The 21,411-nt window shown below is 41.2% G+C and overlaps 1 protein-coding gene across 2 annotated transcripts in view; it reads left to right on the forward strand.

Annotated features, from left to right (window-relative positions):
* The first annotated feature begins 11,529 nt into the window (after positions 1-11,529).
* tie1 (tyrosine kinase with immunoglobulin-like and EGF-like domains 1) overlaps positions 11,530-21,411 on the forward strand; it is a 34,515-nt gene continuing 24,633 nt past the window's right edge. For both annotated transcript variants that reach the window (XM_015971015.3, XM_054752092.2), the window contains exons 1-5: positions 11,530-11,756; positions 14,281-14,574; positions 14,652-14,762; positions 14,907-15,062; positions 20,996-21,127. In XM_015971015.3, the coding sequence (XP_015826501.3) occupies positions 11,696-11,756; positions 14,281-14,574; positions 14,652-14,762; positions 14,907-15,062; positions 20,996-21,127 (754 nt within the window). In that variant the 5' untranslated portion in view covers positions 11,530-11,695. The remainder of the gene's footprint in view (positions 11,757-14,280; positions 14,575-14,651; positions 14,763-14,906; positions 15,063-20,995; positions 21,128-21,411) is intronic.

The raw sequence follows: 21,411 nt of genomic DNA on the forward strand, positions 1-21,411 counted from the left end.
CCCAAATGACCAAGCTTCTCACCCTATCTCTAAGGGAGAGCCCAGTCACTCTTCGGAGAAAACTCATTTGGGCCGCTTGTATCCGCGATCTTGTGCTTTCGGTCACTACCCAAAGCTCATGACCATAGGTGAGGGTAGGAACGTAGATCGACCAGTAAATCAAGAGCTCCGCCTTCTGACTCAGCTCTTTCTTCACCACGACAGACCGGTACAACGCCCGCATCACTGCAGATGCATCACCAATCCGCCTATCGATCTCACACTCCAGTTTTCCCTCACTCGTGAACAAGACCCCCAGATACTTAAACTCCTCCACTTGGGGCAGGACCTCATCCCTGACCCGGAGAAGGCATTCTACCCTTTTCCGAATCAAGACCATGGTCTCAGATTGACTGATGTGAAATCTAATCCAGATCAGTCCAGGTCAGAATTATCATCTCATCTGTCTCATGATCAGCAGCAACTGGATGTTTATGACCACAAAATTTCAAGTGAAGCACACTCCTTTTTTGGCTTGTGTTTGCTCATGATCCACATTTCTGTTTAGAAACCATTTCTCCTCCATGGATCTACCTGCCGGTCAGAGCGTTTAACCACTGGCTGGTCAGCTGATGCTGCTGTCAGTCATTGCGGGAATGTGTACGGTGTGGGGAAACGGTTGTAATTTCTCTCCTCTGCCTGAGCTGACTGTGATGCGTGGCGCGCCTCGCGGCAGTGATGCGCCTTTTGTGCAAAATGCGGCGCTTCATGGAGATCGTGCCACACTGTGGATGACTGATGTTAGAGGACACACAGATATCTTTTCAAAAATCTCTGAGATTTCGACTAATGAATACCTGGAAAATTCACCGGTATGCACTGTACCCTAGAAAAAGTACTGACGTGCTGAAAGGTTATATTTAGAAGTGGCGGCGGTGCTGGTACCGGTCCAAAGCACTGCTCTCTGTCTCTAAAGGATGAGTCTGATGATCATATCATAAGAACCTGATCATCATGATCCGTTCCTGACAGCCGCCGTTTCTCCCTCCCCAACCCACCCCACGTGCCCGGCATTGCACGCTGTGCGATAATTAAACTGGCCCAAACACTCCACCTTAACCCTTTGATGCATAATGGTCACTACAGTGGACAGGTACTCAAAATTGTTATTTATTTATTTTTGCTATTAAGCACAGCTGTTGAAGACTTTACTGGATGTGAGCGCCTCCATTTGGACTTCAGTAAGTCAAGCCACATTATTTCATGTTCAGAATGCACATTGTCCACTGAGATGGACATGTAATAAAGTATTTGTAAATTAACAAAATGGTACAAAAAATATTTGTTGAAATTTGTTTCATTCAGTCCTAAAGATGAATGAAAAAAATTGTTTAAAAAGTCATGGTTGAAGATTTCATAATTCTTGCATCAGAGGGTTAAACCGGTTCTCCCAACATGACCACATACAGGCCAGCCTGGACATGCATCTGTGGCCAGAGCTTTCTTCTTTTTCAATCTCTCCTTTTATGCTCCACCTTTACTGATCCGTCTAGGTCCATTTTGCCTCTGGGGCCAAAGGTGCGGTGGTGCTGTAGCCACTCTGGGGTGGTGGGTTTCTGCTGCGCTTTGCCAGACCCCGACAAAGCGAGCATCAGGACAGCAGATACCCTGATGAGCTGCATGATGGATTGCTCATTTAGATATTACACACGTCATGACCAGCAATCACTGAGCGGGCCAGTTTAACGGCCAGGCCACCGGGAAATGTCCTGTTTCTCCCAATTACCAGTCCACCACCGAAGAGATGTGTGTTAACTTAGAAAATGTGGGCACAATTTTAATTACTTGTCAACTCAACTCCAGCTTCCTGCGTCACCTGGAAGATAACCCCAACTAGCCGGGTTGACTCGGAGCTGGCTACAAGCTCCGGTACCAGAAGTCCACGCAATCGGCAGTGCTCTTCTCGACCTCTTGACCCCCTGCATCCCTTCACACAGGCAGGGTGCGTAGACCCGGCACAAATTGCGTCGGATGGTTTTATAAACAAATCTCTAGCTTATCAAACCATAAAGCCAAACTGATCTTACAACCCAGACACCACAAGCTCTCTCAGAACCTTAAGAAAGGCTTTCCTAAAAACATCATTTCATTCATACTTTGTCATGTACAATCGTTTAGTTTAGGGAAAGACAATTAAAATCATTTTTATGAACAATATTCTTGACTCAGTCTGGATTAATATGAAGTGTGTGGTCCCTGAATAGTCAAAGAAACTAAAGATTCCGATTAAACATTCAAAGACCAATCAGATTGATGTTTCATATTGTATGGAATATCACATCTTATTGATCATTTAATATAAATGTACTCATTTCTTAAGGCTACATAGTTCTGAACAACTCATTTAAGGAAACAAAATGACAATACTGACTCATTATTCACTTCAAACACACATTTCACTGTAATATCAATTGGTTGATTATTGGTAAAGTAGTGTAAGATATTTTTAGAGTTGATGATTTGCTTCTAAATCAGCGTTAGCATTGTTATCTCAACTTTAGCCTTTAGCTTGCTTCACCCAATAATAAAGTAAAGCAAAGATGCTGTGGCTTCTTTCACTGTAGAGTTCTTACTTATAGTTCCTTTAAGATAAAATAGTTTTTTATTTAAAGGTCTTGTTTAATTTATTCATTTCATTCAGAGTAACCAAAACGACTTAGACTATAAGATATTTGTTATTGCATTTAGTCAGTGTGACAAAAAGAAGATTGCAGGCTGAAAACTTGACTTTCACCTTTCTGTACCAAATTTTTGTTTTTTTTTTTCCCGTGAACGTGTAGGTTTCCTTCAAGTGCTCTGGTTTCCTCTCATAAGACTCCTTTTATTTAAGAGATAAAATTAACTAGAATAAAAATCTACAAGAACAAGGATGTGAAAGCTCAATGAAGGTTTAGAGGACAGACAAATATGTTGCTGCAAGTTTATAATTATGGGGACGTTATTGGGGTCCAATCAAATGGGAGTAACATGGCTGGATGGGACTGAGATGTGGTGAAATCAAAGCCTTATGTTTAGTGAAAAGATCTTTGTGGGAACATTCTGTCATACAGATTGTGATGAAGGTTAGTGGAACACCTCAGAGATAGAAGAAGACCTCACATTTATTTGATATTTTTGAAAGTTTTGTAGAATTCTAAGATTAGAAAACTTACAATAAGACATTGCATTGTATTGTTAATTTGTAATCTTCTCTGTTATGCAGCAATCCGTTTCTCCTTCTTGAGTGGCAAATAGTTACTCACATCCAACTGATGTTAAAATGTCTTAATATCCTCTGAGATTGTTAGCATTATGTTCACTGCTTACATTTTAAAGCAGATGTGAATGCTAAAACTGTCTCTGCTGAAGTCAGGCTGAGTTATGGCATGACATTAACCATGGAGTTAACGTCTGTGTAACTGGATTATAATTGTAATGAAAATGCTGGTGGAGCCGGAGGAAACTGGAGGGATGGGAGGGAAACCTAAAACCTGAATCACAAGGCCCTAAAATCTGTCAGTAACTCATTTTATTTCTACCCCGCCTAAGGACAGGGTCATGTGAGTGTGTACTGCAAAGGGAGGGAATTTGGAGTGTACATATATCTTCAAGCATGTTTGAATAAAAGGGAATAAGATCTCTGAAACAATCTTTCTGTATTACAGGAACGTTACCCATCCTGCTCACCCCTTGACCCTGTATATGTATCTGTTTTCTTTACTTATCTGTTCATCTGTTGAAGGAATTTTCCTCTTAGGGTTTCTTTAAGGACAGCTTTGATCTGCGGGAAAGCACACAGTGGAAAGTGACAGGAAATATGACAGAGAAAAGGAAACGTGAGTGACTAAGTTTTGGATTGCAGTCGATCCGAACAGAATTCTGTCTTTGTTTCCTTTGACCAAAGTGTTGAATGTCTCCATACATGGTTGCAGCTGCATTAGTTTTCAGTTGTTTGGAAAGCATTCAATCCACATCTGTCCGTCAGTCAAAATCTGCTGTGATTTTTTATGTAAATTCTGTTATTGATTCCAACTGGAAAAAAGGGAGTTTTCCTCTCCACTGTCGCTACATGCTTACTTAGTAACAAGTCAGTATAGGAAACATTTAACTATAGCTGGCATAATGAACTGAACTCAACTGGAATGTGTACTTTGTGAAGTGCCTTGTGACAACTCTTGTCGTAATTTGGTGCTACTGTATATGAATAGACTGAACTGAATAGACCTTTGAAGGAACCAAAATGGTTGTTTTGCTTCTTAGATCATTCCAACTCCTCACCCTTCATCAATTTCTGCAGGAGCTGTTAATCACTCTTTTTAATCAAATCAGCAGTGTTGAAGCTGGGAAACATCTAAAACTGTGCATGCTAGCACATCCCTGCACATGCACAGCTATTATGCTTAAATGATAGTCTGAAGTGGCGTAAGGTTGAACGCTACGCTGATCGCTGAGCTCAAATACACAAAAGATAAATCCCCTCACTTCTCTTCCATAGCTAGCTTGAAGTATACTGGCATGAATTCAAGGCAGATGGAGTTAGCATTCAAGCTAGGTTGGTGTGCTAAGCTAATTGTGTCTCATCCCGCAGTGTAACTGAGACACATTATCATTTATTGACAGCTCTCTCTTGTGGATATGCAAATGTAATGGTCAATGCTCAAGACTCAAGTAAAATGATTATTTTTGTGGTATAGGCCAGGGGAAAGACTTGGGGGGAATATTAACATGACCTAGCCTACTTTACATTATAGAAAAAAGCCAGTCAAATAAAAAAAAAAAGTTTGTTACTTTGCAATTTTTAGACTGCACACCACAGCTTTAATGTTTTTACTTGTTTATGTCAAATTTTTTGCATCACGTTCATGTTCATTAATATTTCTCACCAAATTATATTCTAGCAATTCCTAATAGCTTGAAATTTTACATTTTTATGTACATAAACTGTGGTCAACACTCCATAGACATGTGCCATCTTGAAATATAGTAACCATTTAGGGACATACAAGATCTAAAGCTCTGTGTTTTGCGTTTGTGCTTTGACACGAAAGTTCCCCCTCTAAACGTTGGATGTGTGTGTGTGTGTGTGCGGGGGGGGGGGGGGGGGTCCTTGTTGGTTTGTGGAATTTCTGCTCCTTCCCCTTGGGTTGCTTCCCCCTTCTTTCATTAAATGTGATTGTTGGTCTGAAAGATTGAAGTCCTTTAACCATGGTGGAGCATGTATGGCCACGGGGGAGAGGGAGACGAGTGACGCGGCAGACGAATCAGTGCAAGTTAGTCGAGGCGGCCATTTAAAACACGGCTAGTCATCATTAAGATGCACATATATTCCCAGCCTTAGGTGTGAAAGAAGCACCGGAGTTAGAAGACAGCTGCTGCAAATGACTGATGAGACTCGTTCTACGCATATCACAAGACACGGCCTAAAATACTTGAGAGAGACATTGACTGCAAGAAGCAGCGAAAACAGTAAATAGAATTTGCAGATGGGTGAAAGATGGTGTGTGGAGTTTTCACATTGCCTTTTTGATGCAAGTGGGCTAGTGTAGATGCAATGCCTACTCTGAACTGTGTGGCGCTACGGAGTCAAATATTTTTTACACACTGGGGCTCTGAGGCACAAAGTCTTTATCAAGAGTGGAAAAATTTAGAAGTGGAGCTGTTTTGAAGACGTGTCAGCACCTCACCATGTCCTGTCAGAGACCCCACTTTGAAACCCAGATGGCAGATAAACCACTTAATAGTGAAAATGTAATCAAAACAAGAGCAAGAAAATTAACAGGCATTCATGGCTTTTTATCTTTGGGGAAATCCGACTCGCTGTGATAGAGGCATTTTAATTCAGCTGATAATTTTTACACACATGCTTTATCTCAGAATCTGACTTTTTGTCTGTCGTCATCTCTTTCGCCATCGCTTGCATTTGCTTGGTGCAAACACTAATCTTATCATGACTCCAAACAAATAGCTACACTTCTGCCAATAGCACCACAAGCCTTCTGCATGATCTTCTTTTTATCAGAAAACATGGAGTTTGATCAGGTAGGGGTCAAGAGACTGGAACAGCAGTTGGGTTAAAATGAGAGGAGAGGGGGGTGATCTGGGGCCACAAAAGGAGTGAGTGAGCCCTTTGCTTAGGCTTCCAGGGCTCAGCAGGATCAGTGCGTGTGGAGCCAAGCCGGTTAAGCACACAATGGGGGGAAATGGGAATTTAATACAAACTTTCTCACAAATTCTCCGAGACCTCCCGTGTTTGCTGCCGGTCTCACACCCCTAGCTACACTGCTACCACCTCCACTACAACCACAACAAAATCACAAAAACAACAAGACATGCTCAGAAGCATGTGGCTGGTGATGGCTTGGGATCCTTTGGACAGCTTTCCTATACTATCAGCTGATCACAGGTAGTTTGTGATGCATCGCTCCGCTTCTGAGAAAAGTAAAATCACAGTTTAATCATCCATTCAGTTACGCCAGTTCAATTAAATATGATTTTGAAAGCTTTTGGGATTTTTACATTTTTTACAAAAAATACAAAATGTAGGTGTGCACCTACATTAGATCATCTTTGTGAAGAATATAACTGTTAACACACTTTATTGAGATTTTAAATGTCTTTCCAAGGGAGAGCTGGCAGCAGCGATTTTACAGCATAAATTAACATTAATATCACAAAATTAAACAAATAAAATAATTACAATTAAAATTCCAAACAGGCATAGATGACAATTGCATTTCATAGACTCGACTTAGAGGATCTTCTGTTTGGATATAAATGGTCTTCAGTGCCCAATTACATTAACGTGCGCCAAGTTGATGGTGCTTTGTGCACAAAGCTTGTTTTCCATGTCCCATTCTGGCAAAATGAACAAAAAACAACAATTGAACATGTTTATGAAGCTAGCCAGTGCCTCTTCTGACAAGAAGTTTGTTGGACCGGCTTGGGGCATGGTTGGAGGTGACAGGCATTGCACTGGAATGGTTTCGCTCCTATCTGTCAAATCGGTCGATTACTGTCCAGCTTGGGGACTGCACCTCAAACTCATGTCCTCTGCCCTGGGGCGTGCCACAGGGCTCCGTCCCTGGGCCACTTCTTTTTTCAATATACCTTCTGCCATTGGGCAAACATTTTAGCTTGCATGGTATCAGCTATCATATCTGTGCTGAGGATTGCCAAATTTATGTGGCACTAAATGATACAAATGCAGACTCTCGTGTCTCGGCGTGTGCGAAAGACATAAAGAACTGGTTAGCTGCTAACTTTCTTAAATTAAATGAACTAAAAACTGAGTCCATCATCTTTGATCACCTAGGTCCCACTGATATTTTGACCTCTACATGTGGTGTGTAACAAGTCTTGGGGTAAAATTAGATGCTGAACTCTCGATGGTTTCTCAGGTAAATTCTGTTACGAGGTTGTGTTTTTACCAGTTACGCCGTCTAGCTCGTCTGAAGCCAATTCTGAAGCAGAGACATTTGGAATCAGTTATTCATGCATTTATTGCCTCCCGATACGCAAACGCGCTCCTCACTGGCATTCCCAACTCAGTCTTAAATCAGCTACAGTTTGTCCAGAAAGCAGCTGCTAGGTTGCCAACAAATACAAACAGACGTAGCCACATCACACCGGTCCTTGCACGTCTTCATTGCCTCCCTGTCATATTCCGTGTACAGTTCAAGCTGCTGAATTTTGTTTTCAAAACACTACATGATGAAGCGCCAGCATACCTGTCAGAACTTCTTACACCTAATGTTCCCACGTGCTTGTTGAAGTCAGCTGATCACCTCCTGCTCTGTATTCCACGAATGTGCTATAAATCGAGGGCATAGCGAGCATGTTTCCATTCTGCCCCCCAGCTGTGGAATGCACTGCCCATTACTGTAAGGCAGGCTCTCCTTTGGCAGTTTTTAAGTCTCACTTGAAAACCCACTTTTATGGATTAGCTTTTAATATCTGACATGTGGGGTAGTTTCTCTGTTTTATTGTCTAAACTGTGCTTTTAGTGTTTTAATCTCTTCTTGTGTTTTAAATTGTTATCTTATCTGTGAGTTTGTTTTTTTATATCCGTATTTTAGTGTTTTTATTTGCTGTAGTTACCTGTGAAACACTTTGGTCAGCTCTCATGCTGTGTATAAAATTGTGCCAAACAAATAAAATGGTATGGTAAGAGGTGATCACAAATAGAAAGGCAATTATAGACTGATATGGTAAACTGTAGAGGTGAATAATCTTCTGACTAGCCAATTGCAGCATCCAATTCTTAATGCAAGGGTGTCCAAACTTTTCAAGACAAGGGCCAAAGTATTCAATTTAATTGTCCTCACGAGCCAAAATAATTAGGTTTCTTTGACTGAATCTAATACAAGGCATTTAATACATTGTCATAAGGTCATTTATATTTGTACTCCTTAAAACAGATCAGAAATTAGGTATATTTGTAAAAACTGAACATAAAACAGTTACATCAACAGCCCGGTGGAGAGGCAAAATTAATCATTCAAGATAAACTAGTTGTGGCACAAAATCACTCAGATGGCCACATCTGGCCCCAGGCCATATTTTGGACAACCATGTCCTGGAGTGTAAGTTCCAAATGTCTGAAAGTACTTGTTTATTTTTTATTTCAATCAGCTGAAAATCAGTCTAAAAATCTCTCAAGCTACTTCTTCAATTACCAACAACTGGATATTACAGTGAAATGTATGTGTGAAGTAAATAATGAGTCAATCGTGGCGTTTTACTTCCTTCATTGAGTCGTCCAGATACAACAATCTACTTATCAAATCACTGTGTATGACTTGTTTTTGTTTATCATCTAAAATCTTCTGGTGCTGATCCGTGACTGGCAACAGCCATGAAGTTCATGAATGACAGTGAGAAGGTAACTTTTGACTAAAACATTTGTTGCAGTAACCAAACTTGACCACAGGATGTCATTCTTACACATTGCACCTTTAAATATCTTCTCAAAGATGAGTAACTCTGATCAAAACCATTTTAAATGATCTAAAGAAAGTCTGGCTTGGAGTAGATACTACATTTTCATATTTGACGTGGTCTGCCTTACAAAATAATCTTTGCTTTTGAAGCTGGTCAGAAAAGGGCAATGTCCTCATCTGCTCTCTCCATTAAGCAAATGATATCAATAACAAACAGTTGATAATCACAGAACAACAAAGACTATTAGAGCTGCGATATAGGAGCCTCCACCCTGTACGTCCACCCAGCAAGAACCATTTCCTTTACACACACGCACGCGCACGCACGCACGCGCGCGCACACACACACACACACACACACACACACACACACTGTAGTTAAGTAGGAAAAACAGATTACACATTTTATTTACAGCTGGCAGAAGGCCAAAATGCTCTTTTCTTTTTGGAGCACCCTCCCCTCTGCCCCCCCCCCCCCCACACACACACACACACATTTATATATATACAGATTTCATGCTCACGTACAGACCCACACAAGGAACTCACACCTTTTTTTTTCTGTACTTTTGGCTCTTAACAGGTTTCATGTTGCCAAAACCTGAAGCATCTGTGTTGACCTGGCCTTAAGTCTTTCCTTTTTGGCTTCTGATGCAGGCTCCACCAAGCTGTCTGCAGAGTGCAACATTTTCATGCTTTGGCATTTAATTTTTATGAGCACTGTGTCATCTATTCCCAAAAGATATTGAAATTTCTTTAAAATAAAACAGTAAATAAAGAGAAGCTTGCAAAGTTGTTTATGTCTTGCAAATTTAAAGACTGTTTACTTTGGCCAATGTTGTAGTCAGCATTCTGAAGACTAGTGTGAAAATGAAGACTTGTTCTCAGCTGATTCACAGAAACCACACAGACAACAAAACCCTCTCAAACCAGTTCATCTGAATTACACACGAGTTACAGTACCTGGTCATAGGGGCCACATAGACCAGAATAAATAATAACATTAGACTGTTAATAACAGTTTTAGTCTGGGTTCACCCATTATAGTTTTTGCACATTAACCAAAGGGCAAACTCCTCAAGCCAAAAGTGAAGCCACGCAGAAGAGAGAGAAAATAAAAACGCAGTCCCCCCTCACCCACTAGGGGCTGGATCTAGAAAGGAGCACGTTCCCATTGACTCCCATGCTGAAAAAGCCAACTTCACAGCAGAAATAAACATGTTTACAGTCTAGTTCTAAACAGAATTTTAGGTTTAATAGGTCCATTTTACAGTTATTACAACTTTGGGGTGGGGGCGCATTTTTGTGTACCTCATCCATTTACAAGCTTGAACTTATCAATAGTCAGGGGCGTGTCCATTTGATTGACAGGTGCACCCATCAGCGGTAGCAGCATGTGCTCCTGTTTGCTGTAAGGAAGGCCTCAGCCTCGAGCTCACGCTAAACGTCTTACAACCTAGAAGGCGATGGATCTTGGCTAAAAGCACCTGCCATCATTCGTTAGCTTCGATTAGCTTAGCTCGCAACATTAGATCAGAGTTTGTTGGTGTCAATCATCTGACCCCACCCTCACAGTCTCGCTTTCCATTTTTTTGTATTTGCAGAAGGCGGCCAAGATGGCGGTGGTGATAACTAACTGAGCTTCATTTATTGCCTCGGAAACCTACAGGTGACGATCGACGCAGAGGGTTTGTCCATCTTATTTATTACTTATAACACATATTGACTTTTATTTAGGGTTTTTAGACTTTAATGATTTTTCTCTCAACAGCCTGCTCCTGACATGCAAAAGAAACCCACGTGGTCTCCCTTCCAAAAAAACTGAAAACAGGAAATCTCAAACAATAAGAAGTTGTTTGAACTTCAAGGCGATTGTCTGAAGCTGTATAGAAAACACCAAACCAGGCCAGTGGGTCTTTCATGCATGGAGAAAATGAGAAGTTCAATTGTTCCATAGCAGGGTAGCGAAGATTGGGGCAAAAAACAGACACAACAAGCATATTGTTCATCGTTTCCTGGGGGTGAGTGATGAGGAGGAAAGGGGGAGTCTGGATGGATGACCATAAAAGCTGCAGCTCATCGAAGTGAAAGAACAAAGCTGTTGCATTTGGCAGAACCTGCAGGCTCAGGCTGAGAAGCACACCAGTGCATAAATCACTTGCATTCATAAAAACCCCAACTGCTAATTTACTTATGTGAGAAATGCACGCTCATTTTCTGTGCAACAGTTGTTCAAAAATCTCCTTTTATATGCTGTGCTGTTTAAAAATATTTTTGCTTGTAATCAAAACTGAATGATGTTTTGATTTTTTTTTCATTGTAGGTTGCAGCAATAATAAAAAAAACTTATCAGCGGATTATAATATTAAAAAAAGTTTTTATTTTCTGCAATAAGAATCAGTAACATCATGAACCGAATCAGAACAACAGCTAACTGATAATTAACGCATTCATCAGCAGGGCTCGGGGAGCCCGCGCGCCAGTGGTCCTCCGCTGTCTGGTGACGCTCTTCCTTCCTTTCCCACCCAGAGAAGGCTGAGCTTTACCGCAACTAGCTCTGTTCAGCCTGACAGCACCGTGGTACCATCTCTTCATACTTACTTGTGTTACGGAGATTTTACCAACCACAAGCTTTGGAAGTCGTTATGCGCAAAAAGGCGCATCTTCGTGGCGCAGCGGCACCGTTTTAGGTGCGGAGTTCTGAGAGTCTGAGTTGGAAAAATAAACACGTCTTTCTAATGCGGATTTTACAAGTCATGAGGACTGTGTGGGTGTTGGTGTGTTTCTTTGATTTATCAGGTGAGAAATAACTTTTTTTTACTTTGATGCAAGAATGAATAAGCAAAATCTGAAGTTGACAAGTGATTGTTATAGCTACAACCACACTATTTAAATTAATAATGACTTAAATAGGTAAATCCTTGTCCGATTGGAGGTTAGGTCTCTGAATCCTCAGGAGAAACAGGAGCACATCCATACTTCCTCCCATTGTTCTGAGGATGTTGGGTTTCAGATCCAGAGGGAAGGAATGTGGACCTTATTGTGTTTGGCACGTTTAGCCAGATAAAGCTCCTGTGTTTTGTTATTTTTCAACCCAAAATATGGTGTCAATTTAAAGAGTGACTTGTGTCATAAATGGACAGAGATCGTAGTTGAAGGCTGCTTCTTGCATCAGACGGTTTTCTTGGCACCCTTTTTTGTTGGGATGTAAGAAATGAAATGTTGAACGTGAACTTTACAGGATTTTGAGGGAAACAAGGGGTGTTGAGTGGACAGAAAGCCTCATAAGCCACTGAGACAAACAATTTTGTTAACCCTTTGATGCATGAATTATGAAATCTTCAACCATGATTTTTTTAACAAATTTTTTCATTCATCTTTAGGTGTGAATGAAACAAATTTCATATTTATATATTTTTTGTAACATTTAATTTACAAATAATTTATTACATGTCCACCTCAGTGGACAGTGTGCAATCTGAACATGAAATATGTTGGCTTGGAGGGACTCAAATGCAATAAAGCCTTCAACAGATGTGCTTAATAGCAAAAATAAATAAACAACAAATTTGAGTACCTGCCCACTGTATTGACCATTATGCATCAAAGGGTTAATGGTGCAAGGCCTGTATTTGATATAGCGCCCCCCAAGGCACTTTACAACACAATCAGTCACTCACTCATTCACACCCTAGTGGTGATGAGCTACATTGTAGCCACAGCTGCAGCTCACTGACAGGTCATTATGTCAAACCTGCAAACAAAGCACAATCCAATCCAACAGGTAGGCATTCCTGGTCCTTGGGTGGCACTATCCCGCATGTTTTAGCTGATTCCCTGCTCAAACACACCTGATTCAATGGTTGAATCACCTGTTCAGCACATCCTCACGCTCTGCAGAAGCCTGTTTATCACTTTAAACATGCTCAATAACAGTACTCAAGGACCAGGATGGCCTACCCTGCACACATCTAAAGATTGACTGAAGTTTAACTGGACCACTGACCCATCATTGTGAATTGTATTCTCGAGTGGGATGGCCTTTATTCACCAGAAGGTTGGGACATTGGTACACTTTCATTTATAAGGCCATGCTTAGATCACTACTACATCTGTGACGTAATCTCACGGAGAAATGTAACTTCTCACATTAGACGTGCTGTCAGGATGTGTGTTTGGAGGAAGGTTAGGGCCCAAGATGCAGAACCAGAGACACGAGGCAGAAGGTGGAAAAAACCTAAAACCCTTTATTAAGGAGTAAATCCAAAGGAGGCAGGGAGCCAAAGACCAAAGTCCAAAAATCCTACTATCAAAACCGAGAGAGATCCAAGAACACAAGAGACCAAGAGAGATACTAAAACCTAGAGAGGGGGGTGAGACGAGGCTGACACAAACAATGGACCAACAACACAGAGAGACACAGACAAGGTTATGTACACAGGGGCGGGATGAATGGGAGATGAGCTGCAGGTGCGTGAGGAGAGAGAACCTAGTGAAATCAATTAACTAATCAGGGAGAGGAAACTAAGCTGAGATGGTAAAATAAACATGACCTATGAATAATAACCAAAACCTAAAGACTGGGAGAACCAAATAAAGATCTAAGGAGAAAGGGAGAACTACTAAACCGGTTGGGAAGGACCAAGGAACCCAGGAGAAGAAATCCTGAACCTATGACAACTATAGGGTAAAACTAGTTAGATAACACAAGAAAACAAGAATAGGTGAAACTGGGAAACCTGGTGGGAGCTGGAAGCAAGAAGGGGCACAGGAAGCTTAAGGGGAGAACCTGGAGTGGGCTGGGGAACAAGGGACACCGAACCTGAGGAGACGCCTGGAGGGAGAAACCTGGAGGGGGCTGTAGACAAGGGGACACACGAGGAACACAAGGAGACACATAAGGGAATCCTAGAGGGGGATGGAGAACACCAGGAGACACATGAGGGAGACGCAGACGCAGACCATGACACGTGCAAATGATCAGTTGTTACTTTATGTTCCATTTACTCGCACAGAACTGGGCCAAATGGTTTTCGTTCATTTTGCTCCTTCTGCATGGAGCAGGCTGCAGGAAAACTGGAAATGACCTGAGCTTATCGCTTTGAATACATTTAAAACCAGATTGAGAGCATCTCAATGGGACCTTCTTGGTTAAATAAAGAATAAATAAATATACTATAGTAGTCAATCTTACTTGAAACGTCACTTTTTCAGCACAGGTCTTCCTGTCTTCAACATTTCACGTTGAAATAAAATAATCTTACAAACTTTCATGAGCAAAAATATTCTGAGAACCCCACCCACCCCCTTTCTTGTTTTTCAGGTGCCGTCATCGACTTGACGATGATTTCCACGGCAGAGGCCACCCACATCAACCACTTCTATATCTCCTGCATCAATGGTGAGCGCAGCTCCGCTCGGGTTGAGCTGAACATCAAGAGGGACAACAAGATCCTCCAATTAGCCAGAGAGCCGAGTTTTACGGTGAACAAGCCCACATCCAAAGAGGTCGTGGCCAGAGATTTCCGCCATCCGGAAAACATTGGTATCTTCTACTGTGAAACCACTCAGGAAGTCCCCCTGCAGAAAGTCACGATGATCAACAACATCGGCACTGGTCTGTTCAGCTTTCACACAGCCAGATTCAGAGGAGGCGTGCTCTCCGTGTTTACAAGTGTGTCTTTGTGTTTCCAGCTAATTTCGTCCCACACTACCTTACGCTGACCGTCAACAAGGGGGAGACCGCTCATCTCACCATGAAGCTCCTCAGCCCTGAAAAGAGAGACGTGACCTGGAAGTACAACGGTAAGGAATCCTGGATAAATCAAAACACTGGCAGGGAGAGCACGTGGCACCATCAGAGACACGTCCCTGCCCATGACGGAGGATCGCGAGGAAACAAAAACATTTTGTACTTCATGCTGTAAAAGTTTTAACATGTTTTTGCAGGAAACTACTATTATATGACTCACTGGAATGAAGTGGTGAATCGCACCGCAACGCTGGTGGTGGAGAATGCAACTTTGGCCAATCAAGGCGTCTTCAGTGCCAGCTACTTTGGGGACAGCCCACTCAACGGAGCCTGGATGAGACTTATCGTTAGAGGTTGGCTGAGTCCTCACTTTCACACACTGATGATCATCGTGTTCCTAGCAGCAGTTTGTGGGTACAGACGGGACACAGCTTATATAAGGAGATGAATCTTTACATTTCACCTCATTGTACAGTACACTGACTGGTCTCTTTATTAGGGACACCTGGTTAGCACTGGGATGGACCTCCATTGGTTTAAATTTGCTGTGTCATAGATGTTGGGAGTCCTCCTGAGACTCTAGTTCATATTGACCAGAAAGCATCACACAGGATCTGCAGATTTGTTAGCTGCACATTCATGATGAGAATCCCAAAGATTCCGGACTGGATTGAGATCTGGTGGCTGTGGAGGTGGCTGGAACACTTCATCATGATCGATAAACCAGAAGAGATGATCTGAGCTTTGCAACATGGTGCATTATCATGCTGGAAGCATCCAGCAGAAGATGTGTCCTCTGTGGTCTAAGCGGGATGGACGTGGTCAGCAACAATACTCAGTTGGTACTTAAGGGTGGAGTTGCGTGTTCTCCCCATGCATGCGTGGGTTTCCTCCGGGTACTCCGGTTTCCCCCCACAGATCACAACATGCCCTATAGGTTATAAACTGTAAGTCGCTTTGGATAAAAGCGTCTGCTAAATAAATAAACATAAACATATAAACATAAACTTAAGGATCCAAAGCAGGAGTGTAAGAATACATTAATTTACATCGATACATAGATTAAATGATCATCAATCTAAATAATAACTATTTATAACACAGACTTTAATTTTGAAGTTTGCTTTATTTTTCAGTCCTACTTACATGCCATTTTTCGTCTGCTCCTGCACATCACTAAAGCGGTAAATGACGCTAGCATGGTGAGCAGTGAGACAATCCACTGTCTCGCTGCCATACAGTATCATGATCATACTAGTGATTTACACCCCGAGTCCAAAGTGGGTCTCACACACACACACACACACACACACACACACACACACGCACGCACACACACACACACACACACACACACACACACACACACACACACACACACACACACACACACACACACAGCATTACACCACTAGCAGCAGCAGACTGAAGCTCACACTAAATTCTGATCCAACCAGCTGAAGTCTAGACTCATGAGACCAGGAAAGGGTTTTCCAGTATCTTACAGTCCAGTTATAATGATCCTGTGTTCATTATAGCCTCATTTTCCTGTTGTTAGCTGACGGGAGTCCACCAGTGTCAAGGTTCAACATGCTGTGGTTCAGAGATGCTGGTCTGCAGACCTAGGTTGCAACCAGTGGTCATACTATTGTTATCTCGGACATGACATGTAACTGGCAGAATAACTCTTTGAGGTAATGCACATCTGAAATGGTAAGACTAGAAAATATCTAAAGTTTATAAAAAATATTGATGTTTTCAGTCAGGACACAATATGATGCCGTAAAGTTCATATTGATGTTAACATACGGCATGCTTGGTTCTTCTCTGACAGCATCGGTACGCATCCAGTTGATCATGTGCGTAGAAAACTTGCTGAAAGTGTATTTTCTAGATTTTAAAAGTTTGCTGAGTTGATGTTCTGCTCTAAAGTTTTTGATTTTTGGGAGACGTTGGTGTTCCAGTGAGTGATCCAGGAGATGTCTGCGACTTGACGCCGGCTCAGACTCTGGGGTTTTCTGATCTGATCATTCCCTATGGTGATGGAACTTTTCTGTGGGATGCCTGCACAGCAATCCAGTGTTTGGGTGTGACGACCGCACCCCAAAGTCCTCCATAGTGTCAGTCTTCATCACTTGTTGACTGGTGTTCTGACAGGCGGGGAAAGGACCCAGATTTCTGTCTGACCTGGCTTTTTGTAGTCTGAGACTGTGTGTGTGTGTGTGTGTGTGTGTGTGTGTGTGTGTGTGTGTGTGTGTGTGTGTGTGTGTGTGTGTGTGTGTGTGTGTGAGTCTGCACTTCCTTACAGCCAGCTGTTCACATCAGCTGACTTGTCCTCATGCCCAACTGGGTTCCATGGTAACCGATTTCCTGTTTCTCGCTCAGCCATTGGCCCTCAGAATAAAACCTTTTACTTCCTGTCCTAATCCTTACTTTTACATCAACAACCAACACTTACAGATTAATGCACTTTGTAGGAGCTTAGTAAAATTTGTATAAACACTTGAGATGACTTCATAACATTTTCAATATAATTAAGATTTTTTTTACTTTAAATTCCTTGAACCTTCACACACAATAAGTATTAACGACTCATTCGTTTTTCCTTTACACACAATCATTTCACTATAGGCAGCCTTGCAGCCATTTCCCAAACGTGGTCATATGATTCTGATTCAACACCTTTAAAACAACTTGTTAACGCTTCTGTTTACAGTCCCCTAATTACTAAGTACTTACATGGTAATTACATAGTAAGTTAAAGTGTATTATTGTTTCTGAGTTCTTAAACTGTTATTACCATGTAACACAGGTTCAATTTGTGTTTTTATTTGCATTAATAATTCCTAGCAAGTACTGCTTTGCACAATAATTACACTTTATTACAATTATAGACTGTAATTACCAGTGTTGGGAGTAACGCGGTACATAAGTAATTAATTACTGTAATGCATTGCTTTTTGCTGTAATGTGTTAATGCAAGGCATTACAGGGAAAGAAAATGGTAATATTTACTCGGTACAATTGTCAGTAACGCAGTAATTACAATGCATTTTTAAACCCAGAATCAAGATGTGGGTTTCTTAAAAATTAAAATTGCGGAAAGCCCAAAATAAAGATCCAGTATCCACATATGTTACGTCATTTATGGACTCAGCTTTGTGGGCATTCTATGAGCAGTGAGGACGCAGCGGTAACGGCTCAAATACTCCAGCTGTGTCTTGCGCGCGGCCGCTGTTATATTCACAAAATCGCTCCACCAAAACAAAGTCATTCACTTGCGATCGTTCATATTCTCTGTACTTTCTGTACATTTCTGACGTGCTTTGCTTCAGCTGAGTTCATAATCTGTGCCCTCGCTCAGTGATTTCGACTCATTGCTGCGGGAGCGCAGCGCATATTAAGCTTTTTTTTTTTTGCGTTCGGTAGATCCCTTTGGCTGATAGAAAGTAGGAAGTCTAGGAAACAGTTTTTCTGGAAGACGGTGAAAACATGCAGCATGCAGAAAGGTTAGAGAGAGAAAGGGCCGGAAATTATTCAAATAAAGTCAAGAAAACAAAACAAAGAGCTTGAAAAGAAAAAAAGTAGGTAGATTTATCCCCAATACACATTTTTACCAGTGAAAAGCAAAAATATATAAGCATTTCATATTTATACATGTGATAGAATCAGATCACCCCAGAAGTCAGTCCCACATCCAGGGCCGTATCAAGGCATTTGGGGACCAAAGCAAAATAGGCTTGGAGCCCCCACCACCTCACTCCCTGCTCAGTTAATCTAAGATGGCAGCGTGCTGAGAGTACAGATTGTTGTTGCTTTTATTTAATAAACAATCATTTTAAAGCACTGAGCGTCACATTACCAGATTCATATTGAAGTTGTTTTGGTGAAAGTAACTTAAAGTAATGCCAAAGTAGTGTAATGCCTTACATTTTAAAATCCGTAATATTGTAATGTAATCAGTTACATTAAAATGAGGGTAACAAGTAATAAATAATGCATTACAGTTTTGAAGTAACTTGCCCAACACTGGTAATTACACAATAACACACTTTAACATACTATGTAATTACCATGTAAGTACTTAGTAATTAGGGGTCTGTAAAAGGAAGCGTTACCAACATCTTTATTCAAACCAAATTATTTAAGACTTTGCTTAGTTATGATCAACATGAAGAGAGTAAGGGCAAGGCAGACTTCAGATTTCACCACAGCCTCTTTCACATCACTGGCCGACGTTTGTTTTTCCTGTTTAGGAGGAGTGACGAGCATTTTCCATGGATCATTGCCACTTTTCACTAAGTTATCAAGAAAAATAGATAATGTTGCAGATAGTTTTTGCAAAAGCTAAAGTTCATTACACGAGTTGGTGTGGCCTCCACATGCAGAAACAGCTCCAGCTAAATACTTCCAGTAACTGTGCAGCAGCTTGGATTCATTTTTTTTCCTTTACTCCGTACAGGACGGCTTCAACAACTGGATGTTTGTGGGTTTCCTTACATAAACCACTTGCTTTAGATCCTTGCAAAAATATTTTTGTTGGATTAAAAAGTTTGACTTGGCAATTAAAAAAAATCCATTTTATTTTTTCAGAACCACAATTTAGAGTCTGTGACAGACTTTTAATCATCTCTCCATCAGTATTGGACAGCTGCCTTTGCCCACATGTGGCCCAACAGGCCTGGAAGATAGCAGAAGGTTCTCATGCTGGAAACAAGAAAAGTTTTCCTTACACCTTCTAGACTATTCCTGATTCAGGTCAAAGAGTTGCTTGTTCTTGTTTTTCAAACATCAGTTTGATTCTATAATCAGAGCAGATGAGCTGGGGTCTATTTTTTGTCTTGCACATCAGTGTCCTGTGTTTTCTCTGACTAATGGACTAATTAAACATTCACAGATTAATACTTTAGGCTCTTGAAACGTTTCAGTCAACTAGGAGTAACAATTATTGGTTTTATCCAGGGGTGCCTCCAGAAAATCTTGACAGTGGTGGCCAGATGGGGCCAAAGACATTTTTGGGTGGCACACCAAATTGGTCCTTGTGGTAACTCTGGGAGAGTTTAGCCTGTGGTGATGTATTGCATTGCTCCTTTATTTGTTTTTATTTAAAAAAAAAACAGTACGTATCCAAAACATTTAACACAAACATTTCAGAAAAATACATTTCAGTTATTTTAAAGGTTTTTCAAATTTTATTTTAAAATGTTTTTTATTCACTTTTTTATACGGTGAGCAGCAGAAAAAAAGATTTCTTTACTCATTAATTGTATTATTTTTATTTATTTTTACAATTATGTCTTGAATAAATAAGATCAATTTATGGTTTGGGTGATCATTAATCTGATTTATTACCACTGGATTTTGCTGGGGTGTGGGGGTGGGCAGCCACCCATTGGGAATGGAAAGTCTAAATCCTTCAAATGTGGTTTTGTGAATCAACAAAAGGTTTGACAAGTTTCATTAGCTAAATAGAGTTTTGAGCAATCTCATTTGCTTATGAATCATAGAAAGCTAATTAAGTTTTTGTGAAGCTCAAACTTTTTTAGTTTCGTGTTTAGTTTGTTTCTCACTCCTGACTCTAATGTCAACCTATCTTTAGAACATGAGAAGGTTTTGGGCATTGTTCAGATGTATCCATTTTTATAAAGGCTTTTATGGTTTAGGATGCATTTCTGTTTAATTGTTAAGTAATTTTGTATAATAAATCTCAATAACAAAATGTTTTAGCAAACATTGCCTCAAAAAGCTTAATTGTTTGCAGAAAAATATTTTTATATATTTGTTCAAGAAGAAACTTAATGAATGAATGAACTCTTCTCTTTTCTGGGTTGATTAAACCAATCAATGACCCCATGTCCACCCTCCACTTTCATTGATCCTCTCCTATGTCAGACAGAAATATTCTGGAAGTCTTCAGATTTCATTACTTTCACCTTCAAATTATAATTAAAACTCAGCAAATCAGAAAAAGCTTTGGGCCAAGTAATCGGAAGGTTGCAGGTTCAGTATCCACCAGAGACCAGAGAATGCTGTAGTTGGGTGGTTTTCGGAGGGGCCGGTGGCACCAGTGTTCGGCAGGCCTCGCGTCTGTCAGTGCGCCCCAGGACAGCTATGGCTACATCGTAGCTATTCCCACTTGAGTGTGAAGGGGTGAATTATTTATTGTGTTATAAAGCGCCTTGGGGGTGGGGGTGGGGGGTGGGGGGGGGGGGTTGGTTGTAGAACGCTAAGAAGGTGCTATACAAATACAGGTCATTTACCCTTTGATGAAACTGTGTTTGTGTAGACTGTCCTCGTATGAAGTGGGGTCCTGCCTGCGACAGGGACTGCCCGGTCTGCCTTAATGCTGGAGTTTGTCATGGTGTGAACGGGGACTGCGTCTGCCCTCCTGGATTCATGGGGACACGCTGTGAGATGGGTACGTTCTCGAGCTCAGCAACCTTCCAAATACAGTTTGATATGGATGTCTGAATGAGTTAGTAAAAAGATGCAGAGACTTGTCAACTCATGAACATGAACTCACACACAAACACACACACACACACACACACACACACACACACACACACACACACACACACACACACACACACACACTTAAGCCTAATCCCAATACACGTAGTGCACCCTACTGTCTTCAGCAAAGCGCACTTGGAGGACGTGCACAGTAAGGCTACGAGTGTGTAGTACACAAGTGTGCTA

The sequence above is a fragment of the Nothobranchius furzeri genome, chromosome 8 (genome assembly GCF_043380555.1).
Source record: "Nothobranchius furzeri strain GRZ-AD chromosome 8, NfurGRZ-RIMD1, whole genome shotgun sequence".
Taxonomy (NCBI): Eukaryota; Metazoa; Chordata; class Actinopteri; order Cyprinodontiformes; family Nothobranchiidae; genus Nothobranchius; species Nothobranchius furzeri.